At 43.0% G+C, this 21,905-nt stretch overlaps 1 protein-coding gene across 4 annotated transcripts in view; it reads left to right on the forward strand.

Annotated features, from left to right (window-relative positions):
* MAMLD1 (mastermind like domain containing 1) overlaps positions 1-21,905 on the forward strand; it is a gene marked incomplete at both ends in the record, with an annotated part of 57,284 nt that overhangs the window by 16,739 nt on the left and 18,640 nt on the right. For 2 of the 4 annotated variants that reach the window (XM_081114994.1, XM_081114997.1), the window contains one exon: positions 1,531-3,228. In XM_081114994.1, coding sequence (XP_080971120.1) covers positions 1,531-3,228 — 1,698 coding nt within the window. Of the gene's footprint in view, positions 1-1,524; positions 3,229-21,905 lie in introns of all 4 variants that reach the window. The other 2 variants (XM_081114995.1, XM_081114996.1) reach the window with 2 other exon arrangements.

Raw genomic sequence — 21,905 nt, forward strand, 5'->3', positions numbered from 1 at the left:
AGACTTAGGTGTTTCTGCCTTGGGACAAGGGCTCTATGCCACATTGGCTCCACTATGCTCTGGGCCAATGGTTCTCAATTTGACTGTCCACTTAAAATCAGCCAAAGAGCTTTGAAAAATTTCAGAAGCCTGGAACCCACCCCAGATGAGATTGAAGTAATTCATTTATGGTGGGAGAGCCTGGGAATCTGGGTGTCTCTGATGTGCAGCAAGGTGTAGAAATGCAGACCTGGGGGATCGCTTATGATATTCAGTCTGCCATGAGAGTCATGATCACTCTTGTACTAGCAGGTGGCCTCACACAGCTGTTGACTCCCCTGTGAGCCAAATACAAGGAGACAGTACTGGATGTCTCAGTGAGATTGCCAAAGCTAAAAGGGGGTTTCTTACATGAAAAATGCTTGAAGATAAATGTATCTGTTAGACTGTTGGTATTTAGGTGATTTTCAAACCCCTCTCTACCCACTCATATTCCTTCAATCCACTCCCTTTCCCCTTTTCTTGCAGGCCATAGCCATTAACATGACAACTACAGGTGACTATATAAATCTTGAAAGAGTAGGAAATACTGCATTACTAATTGCTTTTTTACCAAAGATATGCTTTTATAAATGGTAAGCAGCTCCCCCAAGGTGCATATCCCAGAGTGGGGTCTTTTCCTATTGTTTCATATCTCTACAACCTGAGGATGCATCTGCAAGAGGAATTTCTTATTTAGATAGCTTTATACTTTTTTGCACTATAAGTCATTCTCATTAAAAACAAACAAGCAATACAAAATGGAGACTAGAAAGGGAATTGCCAGTCCTCCCCAAGAGGTCATTATTCCAAATGATTGCATTATGTTTTCCCAACTTATTTTTATATGCTCATGCCAATGTGTTAGTGCATGTGTGTGTGTGTGTGTGTGTGTGTGTGTGTGTGTGTGTAAAAATAAATGGAACCATGCTACAGTGACTGTTCTGCAACTTGTATTTTCCTCTAAAAAGTGAAGGAGCTCCTTCATTTCTTGAAAGGTTCTGTTATGTTCCATTTTATCACTGCAACCTGATGTATTTAACCAAGACAAGGAAGCAACCTAAAAGTTCAATGTCTATGTTATGCTTTTCCTTTTTAAAAAATCTGGGTATCTGTAGATAGGTGCAAATTGAAAATATCTTGGCTACTTCTAGTTTGCTCTCAAATGCCTGCCTTTGACAGCACAGTTTATTTAGTGACTTCTGCATAGTTTTGCTGCTCTCCTTTAAGTGGACAAAGAATATCACTTGACTTTCTGAGTGACTTTCTGTGGTATTTAGTATTACTGATAGCATAATGCCTTGTTTAAAATGTAACAAGACAGTTTAAATGAAACACGGCAACAAAGAAATAAGCATTATGGCTCCAAAAAGATAGGCTGTATTGTAGAATTTTAACAATTATAAGCCTTGAAACCGAGATAAGTTTTATCTTGCAAGTTTTGCTGTTCATTCGACTTATTGTGCCAAGCCTTTATAAAAATTACCCATCCCTCCTCTCTCTCAGCCACAGGGAACCATTAAGAGGAGACAAGAAGGAGACAACTTCCAGTTTCCAGGCATGGCTGATGGGGGTTACCCTAATAAAAGCAAGAGGCTTTGCCTTGAAGATGTCACCCTTTCTATGGGCCCAGGTGCCCATTCCAGCATGCCCTGTACAGAGCTGCAGGTTCCTCCATTGATAATGAACCCTAGCTCTTCAGCTATGGGAGCAGCGGGCCATTCATTACTACTCGAAAATAATTCCATGAATGGCAGCATGATGGATTCACCATTTGTGGTACCACCAAATGCAGAAATGGGACTCAAAGGGCCCACTGTTCCTTACTATGACAAAACCAACAGCATAATGGCTGTGGAGCAGGACCAGGAACTTCAAGATCTGCTAGAGGAGCTAACAGAAATTCAAGATCCTTCTTCAAATGCGCTAGATCTTGAGAAGATACTGGGGAGCAAGCCAGAAGAACCACCAGTCTTAGATCACTCCCAGGTAACCCTGGGCACAACTCGCAAGCCTTCGGCTCAGATGTCACACTTGGAGAGCCTTGGTTCCAGTAAGGAGTTTGCTTCTGGTTGCAGCCAGGTCACTGGTGTATCACTTCAAATCCCGCCCTCCTCTGCAGGGATCAGCTATGCTATGCCCTCCACCAGTAAACAGATGGTCACACCCAGTTCTGCAGCAACACAGGCCAAGGGCCAGGTCCAGGCGATGCTCCCCGTGGCTTTGCCCCCACTCCCGGTGCCTCAGTGGCATCATGCCCACCAGCTGAAGGTGTTGGCGGCCAGCAAGCAGGGATCTGCTATGAAGCAGCAAGGGCCCACATCCAATTGGTCTAGCCTGACCTCTCCAGGCCTGTCCCCACCTTACCGCCCAGTGCCATCACCACACCCACCACCACCTTTCAGCCCACAGAGCTTCATGGTATCCTGCATGTCATCCAGCAACCTGCCGGGGAGCACTCTCCAAGGCTCTCCTAATGCCTTACTCTCAAGCATGGCATCCAGCAGCAATGCTGCCCTTGGGCCCACTATGTCCTATGCTCCTGAGAAGCTCCCCAGCCCATCTCTCAATCAGCAGCCACAATTCAGCCCACAAAGCTCCATTCTTGCCAACCTAGTGTCCTCTACCATTAAAAGCCCTCAAGGCCACCTGATGTCTGCTCTGCCCACCAGCAACCCAGGGCCCTCCCCACCCTACCGCCCAGAGAAGCTTTCCAGCCCAGGCTTGCCGCAGCAGTCCTTCACTCCACAGTGCTCCCTGATCCAGAGCCTCACTCCCAGCAGTAATCCACTAAGCCAGCAGCAACAGCACCAGCAAACAAATGCCATCTTCAAGCCCATGGCCACCAACTCACCCAAGACCCTGAACATGATCATGCAGCAGGGGCTGGCCAGCTCCAGACCAGGAGCCCCGGAGCCATTTAATTTTGGCAACACCAAGCCCTTGTCGCATTTCGTTTCTGAGCCTGGCCCACAGAAGATGCCCTCCATGCCTGCCACCTCTAGGCAGCCTTCTCTACTCCACTATCTGCAGCAGCCTATGCTGACGCAGGCCTCTTCTGCCACTGCCTCCTCCACCACCACGGCCACTTTGCAGCTGCAGCAGCAGCAGCCTGACCGTTCTTCATTCCTTCTGCAGCAGATGATACAGCAGCCCCAGCGCTTTCAGCGATCAGCAGCTTCAGAATCCATGCCTCCTCTGCCAAGACAGGTAAGACAGTCTTATATCTGGTTGGTTTCCTTGGTTTTGGAAGTAAGAACCATGTCTTGTACTATTGATACCTGGCTTTGGAGGCAATTCCAAGCTCTAGTCCTCTCTGAGACTAGGCTTGACTCTGGAAAAGTCTGTTGAAGCCAGCTAACTCTGGCTGGTTGAAGCACAGAATTAATTAGGCCAAGGTTATGGTTTCAGTTCCTATGCAAGGGGAAAGCTGCACCCAAAGGTGCTGCCAGGGGAAGGATCGAGGAGTGACAAGTCACAATTGTACAGAACTGCCTTCTCCTATACTGGGTAATGGAACATGTTCCCTCACACAGGACCAGTGGAGGCTTTGTAGGATGCAAGAAAATTTCACTGAAGCATTTAAATCTTGCCTTTGCTGGCATAAGGCTAAACATTGAGCCTTCTAGAAATGCCACAGCAGACTTCTGCTGAGCAGTTCCAGTGTGCTATTATTCACCACTATGCTGGATGCTGAAGGAGTTCATAAATGGAAAGGACAGATACATATAATGTAGTTATTACTTTTATCATCTGCGTTTTACACACAAAGAAACAGAGGCTCAGATTGTTGAAATGACTAGCCCAGAGTCACACAGTTAAAAGGGCAGAGCAGGAACTTGAACCCAGGCAGTCACCCTCCAGAGTCTGTGCTTTTCTCCAAATTACCATGACTTCTCTCTCCCTCAACTTCTACAGTCCTATCAATTACTAAATTCAGCTGATGCTGCCTGGGTGGTGTTGATCATAGTTTCCAATTTTCATTGTTCTGATCCCTACCTGTATTGTTATCTATTGCCATGTACCAAATTACCTCAGAACATCTATTTAAAACAACATGCATACATTACCTCATGCTTTCTATGGGTGGGAATCCTAGCATTGCTTAACTGAGTCTTTTGGCTTCAAGTCTCTTCTAAAGACTGTAATCATCTCAAGGCTCAGCTGGGAAGGGTCTACATCCAAGCTCACTCCCATGGTTGTTGGCAGGAAGCAGATCTTTGCAGGTTGCTGGACTGAAGCCTCAGTCCTCATGAACCGTTGACCAGAGGCCTTCCATGATTCCTTGCCATGAGGGCCTCTTCATAGAGCATCCCACAAGATGGCAGATGGCTTCATCTGTGTGAGCAAAATAGAAATATGCCAACAAGAGAGGCAGAGGGAATGCCAAGAAGTCAGAAGTTGCAGGTTTTTGTTTGTTTTGTTTTTTAAATATCTTTTTATTGATTTCAGAGAAGAAGGGAAAGGGAGAGAGAGATAGAAATATCAATGATGAAAGAGAATCATTGACTGGCTGCCTCCTGCACGCCCCCTACTAGGGATTGAGCCCATAACCCAGGCATGTGACCTTGACAGGAATTGAATCTGGGACCCTTCATTTCACAGGCTAATGCTCTATTCACTGAGCCAAACCAGCTAAGGCAGAAGTTGCAGCTTTTATAACCTGGTCTTGAAAGTGACATTCCATCACTTTTGCTATATTCTGTTCATTAGATGCAAGTGTGAAGGTGTGAATACCAGAAGGGGATTACATGAAGGTGTGAATACCAGGAGGCAGGGATCAGTGACGTCTGCCAGAATACTATGCCATGGTCCCTCTTTCCCATTGCTCTTATCCCTGCCTATGTCCAGGCCCTCTTGATTCTTTGTCTGAACTCATACAGTTGACTCTTACATTAATTTCCCCCAATAATCCATTCATTGCTCTAAGCATTACATTGCTATAACAGAGACCTGATCATGTTTCATACTTGTTCAGAAGTTTCCAGAGGCCCATAACCTGGCTCCATCTACTTCCTTAGCAGTCTCCATTGGGCCCTGATTGGCACTTCATTTCCATAACCCAGAAGTGCTTGCAGCTCCTGGAACACTCTGTATTCTTGGCCTTTACTGCCGCTATTCCCTCTACCTGGCCTTCCCTTACCACCTTTCCTTTCCTATCCCACTTTTACAATCCCTAAGGTTCAGGCACCTCTCCAGGAAGCTTTTCCCTGACTTGCCTTGGTACTTCTGTCTCCCACTCTACCTCCCCCTTCTGTAAAGAAAGAGATAGCAATAATGTGCTTAGCCAGGGATCTGGCCCAAGTGAAACACCTGTCAGGCTGCCCTCTTTCCTGAACACCTTGGATGTGTGTGACCCTGGTAGCCCCTGAAGGATAGAGACTATGTCTTTTTTGTCCAGGTCTCATGAATCATAACCAAACAGAGTGCTCCACCCCAGGGAATCGGTCCTTTAGTGGATGCACACAGAAAGCAGAGCTCCTGTGGGGGTGGCCAGGATGAGCTGCAGGCCTTTGTCCACAGTTCAGGAGTACTTCAGTTTGATTTTGTTATAGGCCATGTGTTGTCATGTTGTCATGGACTTCTGCAGCTGGCTCAGTGGAGCGCCAGTGTCAGCACTGGAACTTTTACTCTGGCAGGCAAGATCCTCAGCCTAGAGATGTGTCACCATCTAACATTGTGAGCCTTTTGGTTTTTTTATGTTTCTTCAATGGGGTACATTGTAGCCTGATTATGTTGCCTCAGAGCTGGGTCAGAGGGAGAATTCTTAATGACTGGGGTTATAAAAATCACACCCAACCCATTACCTAGGTGGAGTTGGAGAAACTGTTCATGAAAAAGACTGAGTAGCCAGCCTCCCTGAAGTTAGGAAGGACTCAGGCTGCCAGGAGAGGCACAAGGCTGCACTCACTGAATGGAATGCTCTTGCTGCCAAAAACTGCCTTCTCAAGCCAGCACCAGCCAGTGCACACAGGCGAAGCATGCAATACAGTACTTCACCTGCCTTTTCCAATTTTAATCCTAAGAGGAAGGGGCTGTTATCACTCCCTTTAAAGCTGAGAAAATTTAGGCGCAAAGAAGTCACCAGTTACCCACAGTCACACAGCAAGTCAGGACCAGAGCAAGAAGTCTCACTACAGAGCCCACACTCATAACCCCATGCACAGAGCACTGCCTCCAGAGGCTGGGCATGATGATAGGTTGTCTGAGGATTAAATATGTTAATACATCTAAAACACTTCAAACAAGGCCTAGCACAAAGTACCTACCAGCAAAGCTTTGCTATAACTATGACTCTTAACTCCTAGCCCTGAGCTTCCAGATCTATTTTCTGGTGGCTAAGATGTGACTCTCAAAACTGGTGCTGTCTCATGACAGAGTACATAGAGTGCTCTCTCCAGACTTCATGCCCACCAGGAGATTGACAGGAGCTGTGGAGCCTACTAGCTTTATGGGCTCTTCCTATTCTAGGCCCTGCACCACCTAGACAACTCCAGGCCAGGTGGAAAAGTAGAACGAGCCATTTTTGTTCAGCTGGCTGGGATTTCCTCTTTGTTCTTTCTGGAGCTCTCTCACACTCTCACTCTACCCCTCTACATAGCACCCTGTTCTGTCTTTGGCATCCTTCTAGCCAAAATGCACTGAGCAGGCCTCCAAGTTGGGCACATGAACAGATCTGCTGTTCCTTCTTGTGGTCTTTCCTCATTCACTTTAAGGCCTAAGAACTTAGCCCTGGCCAGTCTTGCAGGGGTGAGAAAAAAAGAAAGGAAACGGAAAGTGTTTGAGGCAATAGCTAGGTCACCCATGCAAGAACAAGACAGCAGCCCTAGTGGTGGGGAAGGACATGCTTCTTATTTCTAGCATGGCAAACTTGTCACGTTTTACTGATGGCCATACTGATCCCCAGCATTCACTCCTTGCTGACTACATGGCATTGACTAGCTCATTGATCTTCCATGGACAATGGTGGTCACTATGGGAGGACTGGGCATTCATTTTGATCCAGGTGTTAGATTTTTTAAAGTTGTAGTTTCTAAATGTAAGATGAGAAACCAACTCATGAATAAACAGAAGTGCCAAATCCAGCTATGTAGAGGAGCCCATTCTTATTTGCAGACTAATATTTCCAATCTTAGGGAATTTCACTTTACCATTTAAGTGAATGATAAAGTGAAAGGCAAATGCCATCTGACATCTGGGCAGCAGTTCAGCGTGGTGGTATAAGAAAGAGCACTGGAGGCAGACAGAACTGGGGTTCAAGTCCAGGCACCAACACTGACTGGGCCGTGTGCCGGTAGCAATGTCTATTATCCCCTTTAGCCTCAGCTGCACATGGGGAAAGGAATCATCCCCATCTCTTAGGGCATTACATGAAAAAGGAGACACTAAATTGAACTTGTGTAGACCCTTGCCCTGTGCACAACACGTGCTCAGTCAGGACTGCTGCAAGCTCCTGGTCTTGGGTCTGAGACCCATGGGTTCAGATGCATATCCAAATTCAGGACGTCTGGGACTTTAAAAAGGTAACACAGTGCATATACCAAAAATCAGACAACCCTCCAATGGAATCTGGGCAGCCTTTTATTACTTTTGCAAATAAATATGAATATTTAATTAACTCAGGTCAAACTTTGTCACCAAAATTACAAAAATAAAATAAGTTTTCAGAGCTTTTTGGACATAAAATTACAGATACAGAATGTGGACCTGGCATTACTAAGGGAGGGACACCTTTCAGAGTTGTGACACCCAGCTCTGGTGTATTGAATTTTCATAACCTCAGATCTCCTCACTGTATTCCCCACCCTGCTTCTGAGGCTCAATGACATCTCTCTGTTTTTAACCAAAGTGAAGCAAAATGAATTTTAATTTATTTTTTTGCATTTTTTTAAATTTATTTTTTTATTGTAATACTTTCTATTTTAAATTTAAAATAAATTTTAATTTAATGCCCCTTTAACCTTGAAGACTATTAGAGATATCTTAAGGTATTGGAAATGTCGAACAAGCGGTGGGTGTTAGGACTTCAATTGTACCATCAGCTAAATTTACCATTGGCAAATTAACCTCAAAAGGCTGAAACAGGTCCATCAAGGAGATGCGACTTGTGCTCTGGGAGAGTTGGGTGCCCAGAGTGCCTTCAGGGCACGTTTGCAAAGCTGGGAGTGTAGCATCATGGGGAGGAGAGATGGGAGGGTGGCCAGATGGAATAAGAACAAAAAAGGCTTGAAATCTGATCCTTGAGGCAGGACAAAGCACAGGAGGAAAGGGCAGCTGCAGAGAAACAGACCAAAGAGGCGCATGATATTGCTTGGAGAAATTTTGAGAGGCAAGAAAAGGCTGGACTTGGCCGTTCCCAGGTTTCCTTTATTTCCTACCTTTAACGTAAACCTCCCATCTCCTTAGTGTAGGCAGCTGTGAAAACTCAGCAACTGTGGAGATGATGGTTGAATCTACAGACCTTGCCATCTTCCCTCCTCAAGGGGCCTTTGATAGGCATCTGGGCAGCTTGGTCTGAGGTGGGGCCTTGGGGAATCCCTCTTGCTGCCCTCACACACTGGCTATTCTTGTCCCTGATGAACTGAGCACTCCAAAGTGCAGCACTCTCAGGGCCAAAGGGAGCTAGCACAGGGCAGGGGACACCAAGGCTTTGGTCTTTGGCCCTTGGCAGGGCACAGGCCCTGGGGGCTTGGTTTGAGGCTGGGTTCAAGAGAGCCCAGGGTTTGGATCACTTGGGTCCCAATTCCAGCTCTGCCTCATTCTCATTTGGCAAGCTGTTTTTTACCTTATAAGCTTGAGTCTCCCCATCTATAAAATGGAGATATAGGGTGTCCCAAAATTCACACAAGATTTGCAATTGAATTGAATTGCAAATCTTGCGTGAATTTTGGGACACCCTATACTAGTACACTTATCTAATGGGGTTGCTGGGAGGATTAAATGAGAGGAGGTAAAAGTGCTTGCATAGGGCCTTTCATGCAATAATACTCATCAATGTTAGCTGCTACTATATCAAGAAAGTTCCTGAAACTCAGAACACCAGTCACCCAGTGGAATGGGTTTAGATTGCCTCCATGTCCAGGTTCCTCTTTGGCTTCCAGGGATGGGTGGTGACTTGGAGAGGAGAAGCAGGAAAGTGCCTCCTGGGGGTGTCAGGGACAACATTTGTCAAGTGCTTGAGAGAAAACCAATTGGCAGACACAAGTTGGTGACGCCAAAAAGGAGCAGAGCTTCCTTCCAGGAGTCATATGAGAGCTGCCCATCCTGCATGGATACTGAGTAACAAATAGACACCCCAGGATGATTTTAGGTGGGCAGAGAGGAGGGTAAGTGGAAGCCTAATTCTACCTGCAGCCAACTTAGTACTAACCCTACAGCTTGCAGCGGGCTGAGGGCTGCCCCTGGTTTTTAGATCCAGAGAGAGGGCCCTCTACTGATACCGGTAGGCAAAGAGAATGAATGAGAAGGAAAATTCAGGCTAGCCTTGCCAGCTGCCCAGCATCGATGCCTCTAGGAATGTTGATTCTGCTTCGTCATTGGCATTGGTGAATTGGTGATTCTGGCCTGCATTAGTTTGTTGTAGTTGTTGTGGTTGAAGCATTGCCCAAACCGGGCCCCGGATGGATACTACAGCATGCAGGGCACCCAGAGCGCCTCCAAAAAGAACCTTTGCAGAAACTCAGGATTCCTTTTTATTTGGATTTCCAAAGCTGGATTCACCTGCTCAGTAGAGCAGAACCTTTAATTACTACTGTCTCAATTAGCACTGCAAATTAAAATCTTTACATTTGAGCAATGATATCTGAAAACAAAATGATAAAACCAGGTTACTTGGAGCAAGACAATCCTCTAATCTTGTAAAAGTTACATCAGTTGCATTTACTACTGGAGAGTTAGGAGTGATGGCAGCCAGTGGGCCTTCTCCTATTCTCGAAATTGTTCACTGACATTTAAAAGTAAATGACCATTATCTTGCCAAAATACTTGACTCCCCCACCCCCCATCCTTTCCCCATCCCTGTCCCCAGAATCAGATGCACCACATATTTTCAAGGACATGCCTGTGACCTTGGACTTGCAAGTCCCTTCTCTGGCTCCCCTTAGTTCTTCTCTTGTTTTGAGGATAAGGGTTGTGGGAGAGGAATACTGCTCCCCGTGTTATAAGAAACATTTCTTTGCGTTTATCGTTTACTAATTCTGGCAAGGAGTGTCACAGATTTCATTACAAAGGTTAATTCTGCTGAAACACAAGAGCAAAGACCTCTGAGGAAAGCTCTGTGCTGCACTGAGAAAGGGAGGGGTTGGGGCGGGGGAGAGAGACAAGTCAAGTTTCAAAGAGCCCATGAATCCTGTCTGACTGGGATCTTGCCCTCCTCACATCTTCTCTACCAGATATGCCGATGTTTTACTGAATAAGCATCTTTATTTTGTACTTAAACATATAAGCTTATGTTTTACTTTATTTCTAAATTGGGCCTCAAAAAACTGTTTAGTTTGGGGAAACTTTTTTTAACTGCCTTGGGAAGAAGTATAATTAGACACAGTGTAACATATATTTTGAAAATTTAGGAACCAATATCTCAGTGTTGAACAAGTTTTGTTTTAATCACTCTGAATTGCCAGGAAATGAAAGTCCATCAGCTGTTGAATTTGGGAAATACAGGCTTAGCACTTGGTACTAATGTTACCAAGAATTAGATTGTTGTTGTTTCTTTTTGTTTTCTGAGAACCATTAATGATCCTCCACCTCAATGCTATGTTTCTTTTTTACAAAGCAGAAATTTGAAATTAGCCTCTGGTCAAATGCTAACCTTTTAAAAATCAAACTTTTTTCTGTCAGTAGTTAAAGAATGAGTGAGATAACGTATTGCAATGTAGCAACATTACTTTTTGGCCCTGGAGTACCCATCACTCAGTGAGGTCAACACCAAAATTTACTGGGATGGAAAAATACCCCCAATACAGATGCCTACGTAATACAGGTCAATCAATATAGTTTTATATTTGCTTAGTCATTGATTTATGGAAGCTGAAAAGGCAACCCTGCTATCAAGTTTTTTGTTTGCTCGTTTTATCTTAATATACCTGAAGAGAAACAATTAACTTTTCTGAAGTTGAGGTGACCAAAATGAAACATCTTAAAAACAAAGTGTATAAATTGTTTTATACTAAATTCATTGAAACATCCTGCTTATTTGTCACTTTAAAGCAAGGAAAGGAATCTCATTTCCATTTTCAGAAAGTATAAGAGGGCAGACATGAATCGTTATGTCATGCTCCTTTAAACTGTAACTCTGCATGAATATTTACAAGCCCAAGATGTAGAACAGCACACGGAGAGGCAGTCCCATTTCAGATTATGAACACAAGGGAAAAGTTAGCAAAATATAAAAAATGTCTAAGGTGGATGGAATATCATAGTGGACTTGTTCCACTTAGCTGTGGCCCTAACGCCTACAGCCAGCATTGCCACTGAGTGCAAGAGTGGATAGCACCAGAACGGCCATGTGGGTCCAAGACATGACCCATCCATGCGAGCAAGGGATGCGTATGAAAAGGGTCCAACTGCATTCTTCCACTCCTTCCTGCACCCTCCCCAACTTCCCTCTCTCAAATCCATTAATGGCCCATATCACAGATTTATGGAAACCTCTCCTTAGTACATTTGTACTTTTAGCTTCCTCTGTCCCTTGGGCCTCCTGTGTAAAACAAACATGTATGCTCTGATCTGGCTACTTGTGAGCTTGAAGGGGACATTAGAGGGTAGAACACTGGTTATAGTTAAAACACCCCATCTTCACCCCCAAAGAAAAACTTTCTGCTTTTACCTAAGGAGTTGGCAAAGTTTGGATTTTTTATTTGATCTTGATAACTTGCGCACAGTGACTGGTGCTAATTTGTCTGTTTTATTGTGTTCTGTTGTTGTTAGATGAGAGCTTATCATGTTAGTTCTTGTCATCAAAAGCAGTGAGGTTGTTGAAAACTAAAAGTAATGTTAAAGATCCAAAGGAATCAAACCCCCTCCCCAGGGCCATGTCTATGGCCATGCTGAGAGCCCATGGATACTCCTAACAGACCTGGCCCTGTCTCCTGACTACCAATGCAATTGCAGTTTTTATGACAGAGAGTGTAATAAAAGTTCAGCATCGATCCATTTCTTCCACACTTTGGTCCTTCTCCTCATATTAACCAAATTTCTTGTTAGAATAGAAAATGTGCACTTGGAATCCCAGAGTCTACAGATCTTGATTCAGTTATTAGAGCCAGTTGCACAGGAAAATGGCAAATGGGCACTTGAGGAAATTGTCATGTAACCATGAAGGTCTGAAAGATGTATACCCTGCTCCATTAGAAACTATTCCAACTCTTGATTTGCTTTTGGGAGTTCTGGATTTGAGACTAAATGCACAGGTCCTACCTGACTTTCCCCTGCCCTCTGTTGCCTGCTACCAAGTTTGGCCATTCTCCATTTATGAACAGAGGATGTGAGCATAGTTGTGGCAACTCGGACTTTTTGCAGGCCCTTGTCTGGGTGGCACATGAAGACAATTTGTCAAAGCCAGCCAACTCTGTGGAACAATAGATGAAGGTAGATTCCTCATTTGAAATTTTGAGTAATGATCGTTTATTTCCATGTGACAAAGCTTTAGAATTTGGGAGACCCTAACCACCCTTAATGGGCATAAGTGGTGTCAATGCCTTGACCCTTTCCTTGTATCAAGCAATGGTTTCAAAGATGAGGTCTGAAGAATATGAACACAGCACTTAAATATGGCTTTCTAATTTCATGTCCTCAAAATACGAAAATTTGACACCCATTAAGATGCTATTATATAAACACACACACAGAGAGAGAGAGAGAGAGAGAGAGAGAGAGAGAGAGAGAGAGAGAGAGAAAGTATTGGCAAGTATATGAAGAAATTGGAAACCATGCTGTGCATTGTTAGTGGGATTGTAAACTTGTGCAGCTACTGTGGAATACAGTATGGTGGTTCCTCAAAAAATTAAACACAGAACTACCATATGACCCAACAAATTTGAACAAGTTCACCCATATTCATAGCAGCATTATTCACAATAACCTGAAGGTGGAAACAACCCAAGTTCCCATCAGTGGGTGAATGGATAAACAAAATGCAGTATGTCCATTTCATGGAACATTATTCAGCTTTAAAAAGGAAGGAAATTCTGACATGCTGCAACATGGATGAACTTTGAAGACATTATTTTCAGTAAAATAAACCAGGCACAAAAAGGACAATGCTGTGTGACTCTACTTCTAGGACGTCCCTGAGTAGTCAAATTCATAGGAACAGAGCAGAAACGTGGGTGCCTGGGAGTGGGGAGTTAGTGTTTAATAGATAGAGTTTCAGTTTGGGATGATGAAAAAGTTCTGGAGATGTAGGATGGTTGGTGATGGCTGCACAACAATGAGAGCGTACTTAATATCATGGAGCTGTACAATTAAAATGGTTCAAAATGGAAAATTTTAAAACATTTGCTAATCCTCCTTAATCAAAAGCAGTGTTTTATTTTCAAATAACATTAGCGCCTGATATAAAGGCGGCAGCAAGCTGAGCTGCTGCCTGTTTTCTGTTGGAGAGAGGAGCGGTATTGACTGCAAGTACACTCATCATTTGTGTGAGCCAGCTGGGTTTTCTGGATGTCTTAGTGAAATATATACATGTTAAACGCTAGGGATAGGGTCCCTGGGCATAAGCTTACAAATAACTTTCCTGGTAAATTAAACACAAGTTCTGTCCTTTTCTGTGCATTTTGGGGAAATGACAACATGTGGGTGGGGGAACAAAGAAATGACTGTACACAGGAAAGGACATTATCTCTGTTTCTGAATGGTATAAGAAACCCCACTTGCTTCATTCGTTCTCTGGTGTATCTGCAAGTCTGGAAACACTAGGATGACTCACGGTTTGCTAATTAATACAAGAGCCAACAAAATAATGTTAGGGACTCATTGTCTGTGATTTGCTTTCTATGCAAACTGTCCCTCTGGAGTAGGTGCTAGGACCTGGTGTAGAGTTCTGGAAAGGTTAAGGATCTGAACAACAATCAGAACCAGCTCCTAAGGCCTTGGCACTGGCACTCAAAGTAGATAACAAGAACCTCTGACCAATACCCAAATATCTTTTGGAAAGTTGACACACCTGGTTATTGTGTCCCTACTCACACCTCAGTTCCCAAGACCTTTGGTTTCTGCCCTTCAGGGCTTGGTGATGTCCACTTTTTAATCACAGTTATTTGTGTTTTGTTTGCACCCCACTTGATAGCAGACTCCTCAGTTACAGAAAGATGTCTTATCTAGCTCTGTAAAAGTGAGCTGAATGAATGACCCTTTGAATGAATGAATGAATGAATGAATGAATGAATGAATGAATGAATGCAGGAAGGAATGAACTGATAATAAATTGCATCTGTTAGCCTTTGAAAAATTAAGCTCTTGAGACTCTTTTGAGTGGTTTAAAGTGATTATTGATAGGAACTCCTCGTCTTCAAGTCCTGGAGGCTGATGAATTCATATTCCCATATTGGGCCAAAGGGAGGACTCTGCATCAGCACATAGAGCCCCCACCTCCTCATCATGACCCATTTTTCTGGTCCAATTCGGCTCTTGACCTTCTATAGCACTTGGGAAACTTTTGCCTACTGTTCTACAAGTGTGATATCTGAATACATGTGATTTCTTCAACCTCCAACAAATACACAGTCGTATTCCGCCAGTGATAATATGTACCGGTTATTCTATTGTAGTGGTTATGGTAATTTCATGCATTTTAGAAGTGAAGAAAAAAAAAGACATCTGGTTGCCATTTCATATACCACAGTGAGAAAGCCCATGATAGAAGAAAAGCAAGAAAATAGATAGATAGATAGATAGATAGATAGATAGATAGATAGATAGATAAAAGAGCTGGCTTATAAAGTCAGGCTACTCATTGCATTGCTTTTATCTCAGTTAATATTCATTTATGCCACTCTGGGGCAGCACCAATATTTCTAACATAAATCAATCTATTTCAGTCAGTCCTAAGAGCAGTGAATAGTCTTCACACAGTTATTTTTCTTCTTTTCCTCCTTCTTATTCTTCTTGTTCTTGTTCATGTTCATGTTCATGTTCATGTTCTTATTCTTCTTCTCCTTTTTCTTCTCTGACTAACAAAGTATTAAGTGAATATGTTTTGAAGGTTGTTCAGCATGTTTCTCCTATCAGGCTTAAAATGTAACTTATAATGATATTCGGTTATATTTGAATAAGCTGCCACCATTAGTTAATTTTTTTCAAATTAAGAAGTTTATTTTACTAGTTCATGAGCACAGATTTTTATATCCTTTGTAGAAATGACCTTTCAGAGGTATTGTTTTTATTGGTTTGTTTTTATCATTTTGACAACTATATTGTTAGTCTCTCTTATTTGCTTTTTAACTTTTCCTTTGAAAGTGTTTTCTTTAGTAGAATAGTTACATCACAAGGCGATTCCTTCCCACCACCTCCTAGAAAGTTCTCTTGTCTTCCCTTATTGTTCTATTAACTGAGATAGCTCAACATCGATACAGATCAAAGGAGCAGAATAGGGTGGAAAGGGGCAGCCTCTGGCAATGGCCTTGACCATGTAGATTCCCTCTGAACTCATATAGATCTAGAATCACACAGATCTGTTCTATCTGGCTCTTTCCTTAGCAGCTGGTGGGCAGGACAGATGTTCTGAGCTCTGTCAATGCATCATTACCCCATACTGCAAAAGACAAGATTGTAACAGAAGACCCTAGATAAAAAACTGTTAGTCAGCCTTTGGAATGATGACATGGCTTTGGGAACTTAATGGACTCCACTAAGTCTCTGTTGCAAGCAGGATATCTGCTTGTGACTTGTCAGAACTAGGTTGATATCCAGTTTAGGGTTTAGAATTCTTTTCCATGCCCCATTTTTTAGACAAACTACAAAATCTTGATATTGATCAACAATCTAGTCTAATATGTTCCACAAGACGTCATAGCCCTTTAGAAATTTGAAGACAACTGTAACTGAGGCTTCCCTCCCCTGCCCAATTCTTTGCCCCAATTCCAGCTGCTTGTCTCTGAACTACTAATAAGCACAGGATATCGGAGTGAGGCCCTCTGGGTGGATAAGGCTCTGACCAAAGTGCTGAAGGTGTATTAACCCTGCACAGAGGAAAGCAAGAGGTTCACTCTCCTTCCCATTAATACCATTTTGTTTCTGCCCCACCCCTAAATCTCACTTGCAATAGTGTTAGCCACATTCCCCATCTGCCCTGCCTGAGCTCATTGTCCAGGCAAACTACAGCTTATAATTTTCCCCTCCCAGAAGAGGTTCCTGAAAGCAAAGTATTTCTCTGTAACCTTACACTTGATTCATGTCTATTTCCAACTCTCCTGATAGATGAAGTTTTTGATATAATATTGGACTAGGGATTGAGAAAAAGAATGAACCCTCATGATTGTTTTTAGAGCTATCAACATGCTACTCAGAAACACCTCTTACAGGCTTTTAATTTTTTGTTTACAGTTATTGCCTCTGAAATCAAATCTCAAGTTTCTGGTATGTTCTTGGACTTTTCAAGGGATTTAAAAATTCAGGGGCTTGGTGCCAATAATTGCTTTTAGGAGTTGGCACTGCCTATTTTCTATAGATGAATTCCAGTTTGGATCATCAATTATTTTCTTCACAGAAACCCACAAAGTACATATTCGAGTTTGCCTTGGAATTGAATATGATCTAGAAATCCTTAATGTTGTTAAGCTAGGCTATTGCTTCTAAAATGTGTATTGCATTCAACTAATGCAAAATAGAGTATTTAAGAGCTTGAGTACCACACTTGTAATCTGAATGAGAAGTCTAAGAGTGAGGTATTTGATCCACTCTAGATGTATTTGCTGGAGCATGCCGTACAGACAGATCAGGTTTGTTGAATTTCTCTTTAAATGAACTGTGTCCGGCCAGTGTTGCTCAGTGGCTGAGCATCAACCTGTGAACCAAGAGGTCACTGGTTTGATTCCCAGTCAGGGCACATGCCCGGGTTGTGGGCTTGATGCTCAGTAAGGGGTGTGCAGGAGACAGCTGATCGATGATGTTTCTCTCTCTCATCAATGTTTCTATCTGTCCCTCTCCCTTCCTCTATCTCTAAAGATAAAAAAAAAACCCACATTTAACATTGTCTGAATTTATTACCTCTTTTTAAAAAAGATTAACTGGTTTGTGGGTAAAGAAACATGACTCAAAGCTGAGCAGGGTTCAACAGGCCTGTGCTTCATCATCTGAAATAGGATGCTCCTCAATGTGAGGCTGGAGGTATAGTGCAGTCCTTGTGAACTCAGTGGTCTGAGGTACCAGGCTAAATTTTTTTATCAGTTAAGATACATTGAGTTGCAAGTAACAGAAAAACCAATTCACACTGGTTTAAACAATAAAATTAACTTACTGAGTCCTGTCAGTGGAAGTTCAGCAGTTGGGCAGACTTCAGGGGTAGTTTGAATCAACAGCTCAACAGTGTGACCAAAGATGCTGCCTCTTTCCAGCTCTCTCTTCAGCCTTCCCTAGCATCTGCTTCATTCTTGGCTGGCTCCCCTTAATGATCAGATGATAGCTGCCAGCAATTCCTGGGGCTACAAGCTTTCTCCTACCCTCAGCCAGGGGAGCAGGAGAGATAGTTGCTTCTAGAAGCTCTGTCACAAGTGTAAGGAAACTTCTTTCTCAAAACTTCCTAGAAACTTTTGGTGTAATAGCCTGAATTAATCACTTCTCTACTATGCTGTTGCATGTGAGCTGAGCTAAGTGCCTCACCTTTAGAACCAGGTGGAGCCAGGTTTCCCCAAAGCATGGGGCAAGTGAGGCTCCCTGAATGAAAACTGGGGAAGGTTCCAAGAGAAAGAAGACTAGATGTTGGCTAAGCAACCAACTATATTTGCTACAATGAACCTCTTTGGCCATCCACATCAATATGCTTCCTCTTTCTAATGTATATGCCTTCCCAAATGTTTGATTCACAGAAACCTATATACCCCCTCCCCAAAGTGGTTCAGCTCCAATCTAGAAATTCTGGGTAACATGCAATCCTCTCAGTTTGGTCACTACATTACTCCTCGTATTCCAGGGACGCCTGCCCACTGTGCTCACCTCAGCAGAGAAAGAGCAGGAGTACAGGGAAGCACAATTCCCTTTTGGAAAGAGGAATCTGGAAAGCAACACACAGTGGTCACTGGCCCAACATTCAGATCATATCCTGATTGACACAAGTCAAGTGCTCCTTCCTTCTCTGAGACTCAGTCTCCTATTCTGTATGATGAGAAACTTGGATTAAATCAGTAGTTCTTGATTGAGTATGCTCTGGAGGACTTGTTAAAGTGAAGATTACTGGGTTCCACCCCCAGAGTTTCTGATTCAGTAAGTCTGGGTGGGGCCCAGAAGTTTACATTTCTAACAGATTTCCAGCTAGTGCTGCTTCTCCAAGGACACCCACTTTGAGAACCTCTGGTGTAGATGACTCCTATGGGCCCTTCTCATTCTGACATTTAGGACTTGGACTTTTCTCAGCACTTTCTTCTCTATTTACAACAGATTGTTTTATAAATAGGACACATCCAACTTTATCATGTGAGTAACTAAAAACATTTTGGAGCTCCTGCTTTGGTTTGTAATTTAATTTTCAACAAGAAAAGCTGAAAGTGAAAGATGTCATAGAGCTTCAAGAAAAACTTTCTTGAATTTAATAGGTTAGGAACAGAAATGTGAAGATTATTCATTCATCCTTCCAGCCCCCATCCACTATAGCATGGCATTCTTTGGGATGACTCTACATGACTCCAGAAAGCAGCCTTTTTCCAGAGAGAACCCAGATACTTAGGCTTCATTTTGCAAACAATCTCTCTATACAATCTGCATATCCATCAGGTCTTAGAATAGGAGTGGCACTGGGTGAAACTGTGATGTATATAACAGTGATTTGGAAACTTAGGCAATTTTGTGCCCACTACCCCTCACCTAGACAACATCTATTCATCCTTTAGGTCACAGCCTGAAGCTTAGTTCCCACAAGCAACTTCTTCTAACCATCCACCTTCCCCAGCCTTGGTTGGGTTCTCCTGTTATTTTTCTTTAGCACTCTTCAATGTTCTTATATATCACTTATCAACCTTTATTATAAATCCTTGTTTAAGTGTGTCTCCATTATATAAGTGTGCCAGGCCTAAAAGGACAAGGACAGTATCCACCTTGTCCAACAATGTTATCACAGCACAGGGCCTGGATCATGATAGATACTCATTAAATATGTGTTGTGTGACTGCTATCAAAGGCAACCTGTGAGCAGATTCCAGCCACAGTATTTGATTGCAGTGAAGAATGATTGAACAATCCATATGATATATTCTACAATGTACAAATTGAGTGCTCCAAAAGAACAAAACAGTCAAGCCCTCAGAAAAAGCAAACAAACTAATGGAGCACCCCAGTGTCCCTGGCAACTGCAGCCAACTCTTTCATAGCCCCACACCTCTTCTCTCTGTGAACCTGGTACATTAGGGGTCCAGGATATCTCCCTACCTACCAGACACCCGGGGCCTCCTCTCTCCAAACAGTAACTCCTTGAGCATCCAACTCGCTCCTCTACCACACCCATACAGTTTGTATATAGGCACTTAAGTGAAGGCAATAGAGGTTTTTCCAATGCACATATGCCCCAGCCAGCAGGGCCTATACAGTAGATATGGGTGAACCCCCCATTTTCCCACTGGAGCTATGGGTGTTCAGCAAGGCTATGAAATGACTGGCACTGAGCAACATCTTGAGTTTCCTGACTTCTGGCTCAGACTCCAGGCTTGTCCACACATTGTGAATCATAAAGCAGGCAGGCAGCTTCAGACCTAAGAATAGGATATGAGCACTGTGTATAGTTTATCACCATTGCTATAACTATTTGTTATTAAGAATATAATTAAATTAAACCCAACCAAACACTTAAAATAATTTAGAGAAGACAGATTATTAAGAAGTCCATAAACTGACTAAGAGTATCTCCTGCAGATTTTGACTTTGAAGACTGTGCTTAAGTTTAATGTAACTGATCAATCCTGATCTCATTAGATGGTCACACATCAGAAAGGATGTCTATTTGGCCAGGCATAGTGTTTATGCTTATTCTTGCCTTTTTGGTTTCCATAGCTGGCCCTCCTTCTTTCAAAATAGACCCATAATCTACTACTTACTGTGTTACAAGGCCCTGATGAAGGAGACAGAGCTGTATGGTGAAGACCAGAAACTTGCTCTATGGAGCACAGTGTTCGGTCTTGTCTGAGGGTGATTGGACTTTAATTTAGAAGCCTCAATTAAAGCCCAAGTTAGCCAGAAATCCTGGGAGAGTAGATTTGTGGGGTTTCTCCACAACTTACATTGTCTTTTTTAAAACAACCAATTCATGACTGGGGTAAGGAAGGAAGATAACAGTAAAATAAACCTAGCCTACAAAATCTACAACAAAGCGCAGAGAGAAATGAACTCTTCAAGCTGTGAGCCAAGTGCTTAAGGGAAGAGACAGGAGAGTTCTACCACTCACTGTGGTCATTCATGGAGGCAGTGTGGGAGTGCCAAAGGGGTGAGAAAAAAAAGTGGTTTTCTATATTTTTGGCAGAAAGAAAAGTCAAATAGCCAAGTGCTCCTTTGTGTGTGTCTGGGTCTACCAAAAACTATGGGGTCAGATGTGCCAACATATTGGGGGAAAGCCTGTGAAAGTTAAAGGAGAGGGAGCAAGAAAAGGTGGGGAGAGCCTCAAACCATAATGCAGATGGTCTGGCCCATGGGAGACACAGGAGTATTGGGTAATAAGAGTCTCGAACTACAGTGAAGCTCCGGGAAAGGGAGAGACAGAATGGGTCAGAAGACAGAAGCTGAGGTTTTCAATGAAAAGAAAGTGGAGAACGATGCCCCCTCCCATATAGGTAGGGAAGGAAGGAGACGAGATATGTAGCCATGAGAGAGAGAAGTGGCAGAAAAGCATAGGTTCATTTGTAGTTGGAATACAAGAATACTTGCTTGTGCATCTCTGTGGACAAAATCTGGGGGAAGGAAGCGCAAAATCCTGAGCTCTGGAAGTGTTGGCATTCCTGATGAGAACTAACATCAGTCCAACCCTAAATCCCATCTCAACCCTAATCTGTGACTGGAGCACCTCCAAAAAGTGCTGGGAATGGCAGAAAAAAAAGAAATTCCAAAGTGATTTTTTTAACCTAAATGATGATGACATTACATGAACTTGAGTTGTTCTTTGACATAGCACAATACTTTCTACTTACATGATTCCTCTTTTTTTCTAATCACGTTTTTTAAATTCATATGATACACATCAAAGAGTGAATAAAACATGTAACAATAAAACCAACATGTATGTACCCATAAATCAGATTAAGAGGTAGAACTTACAAAATATCTTAGAAACCCTCCCTTTTCCCAGAGGTAACTATCCTTTTTTTTTTTCCAAGAGCTGACTCTAGGCCAGCCGTGGGCAAACTACGGCCAGCGGGCCAGATGTGGCCCATTTGAAATGAATAAAACTAAAAAAAAAAAAGATCGTACCCTTTTATGTAATGATGTTTACTTTGAATTTATATTAGTTCACACAAACACTCCATCCATGCTTCTGTTCCGGCCCTCCGGTCCAGTTTAAGAACCCATTGTGGCCCTCGAGTCAAAATGTTTGCCCACCCCTGCTCTAGGCATATACCCTAGGTTTGTTGGTGACCTTTGAGCTCATCCTAGTTAAATGTTATCTCTTTAGTAGTTATCTTCTGATAGGTTTCCACAGATTACTTGTCCCATCTATCTTGTGTTGATCCCCATTAGTTTCAATCTTATATGGGCAC

This window comes from Myotis nattereri, assembly GCF_964212035.1.
Source record: "Myotis nattereri genome assembly, chromosome: X".
Lineage (NCBI taxonomy): Eukaryota > Metazoa > Chordata > Mammalia > Chiroptera > Vespertilionidae > Myotis > Myotis nattereri.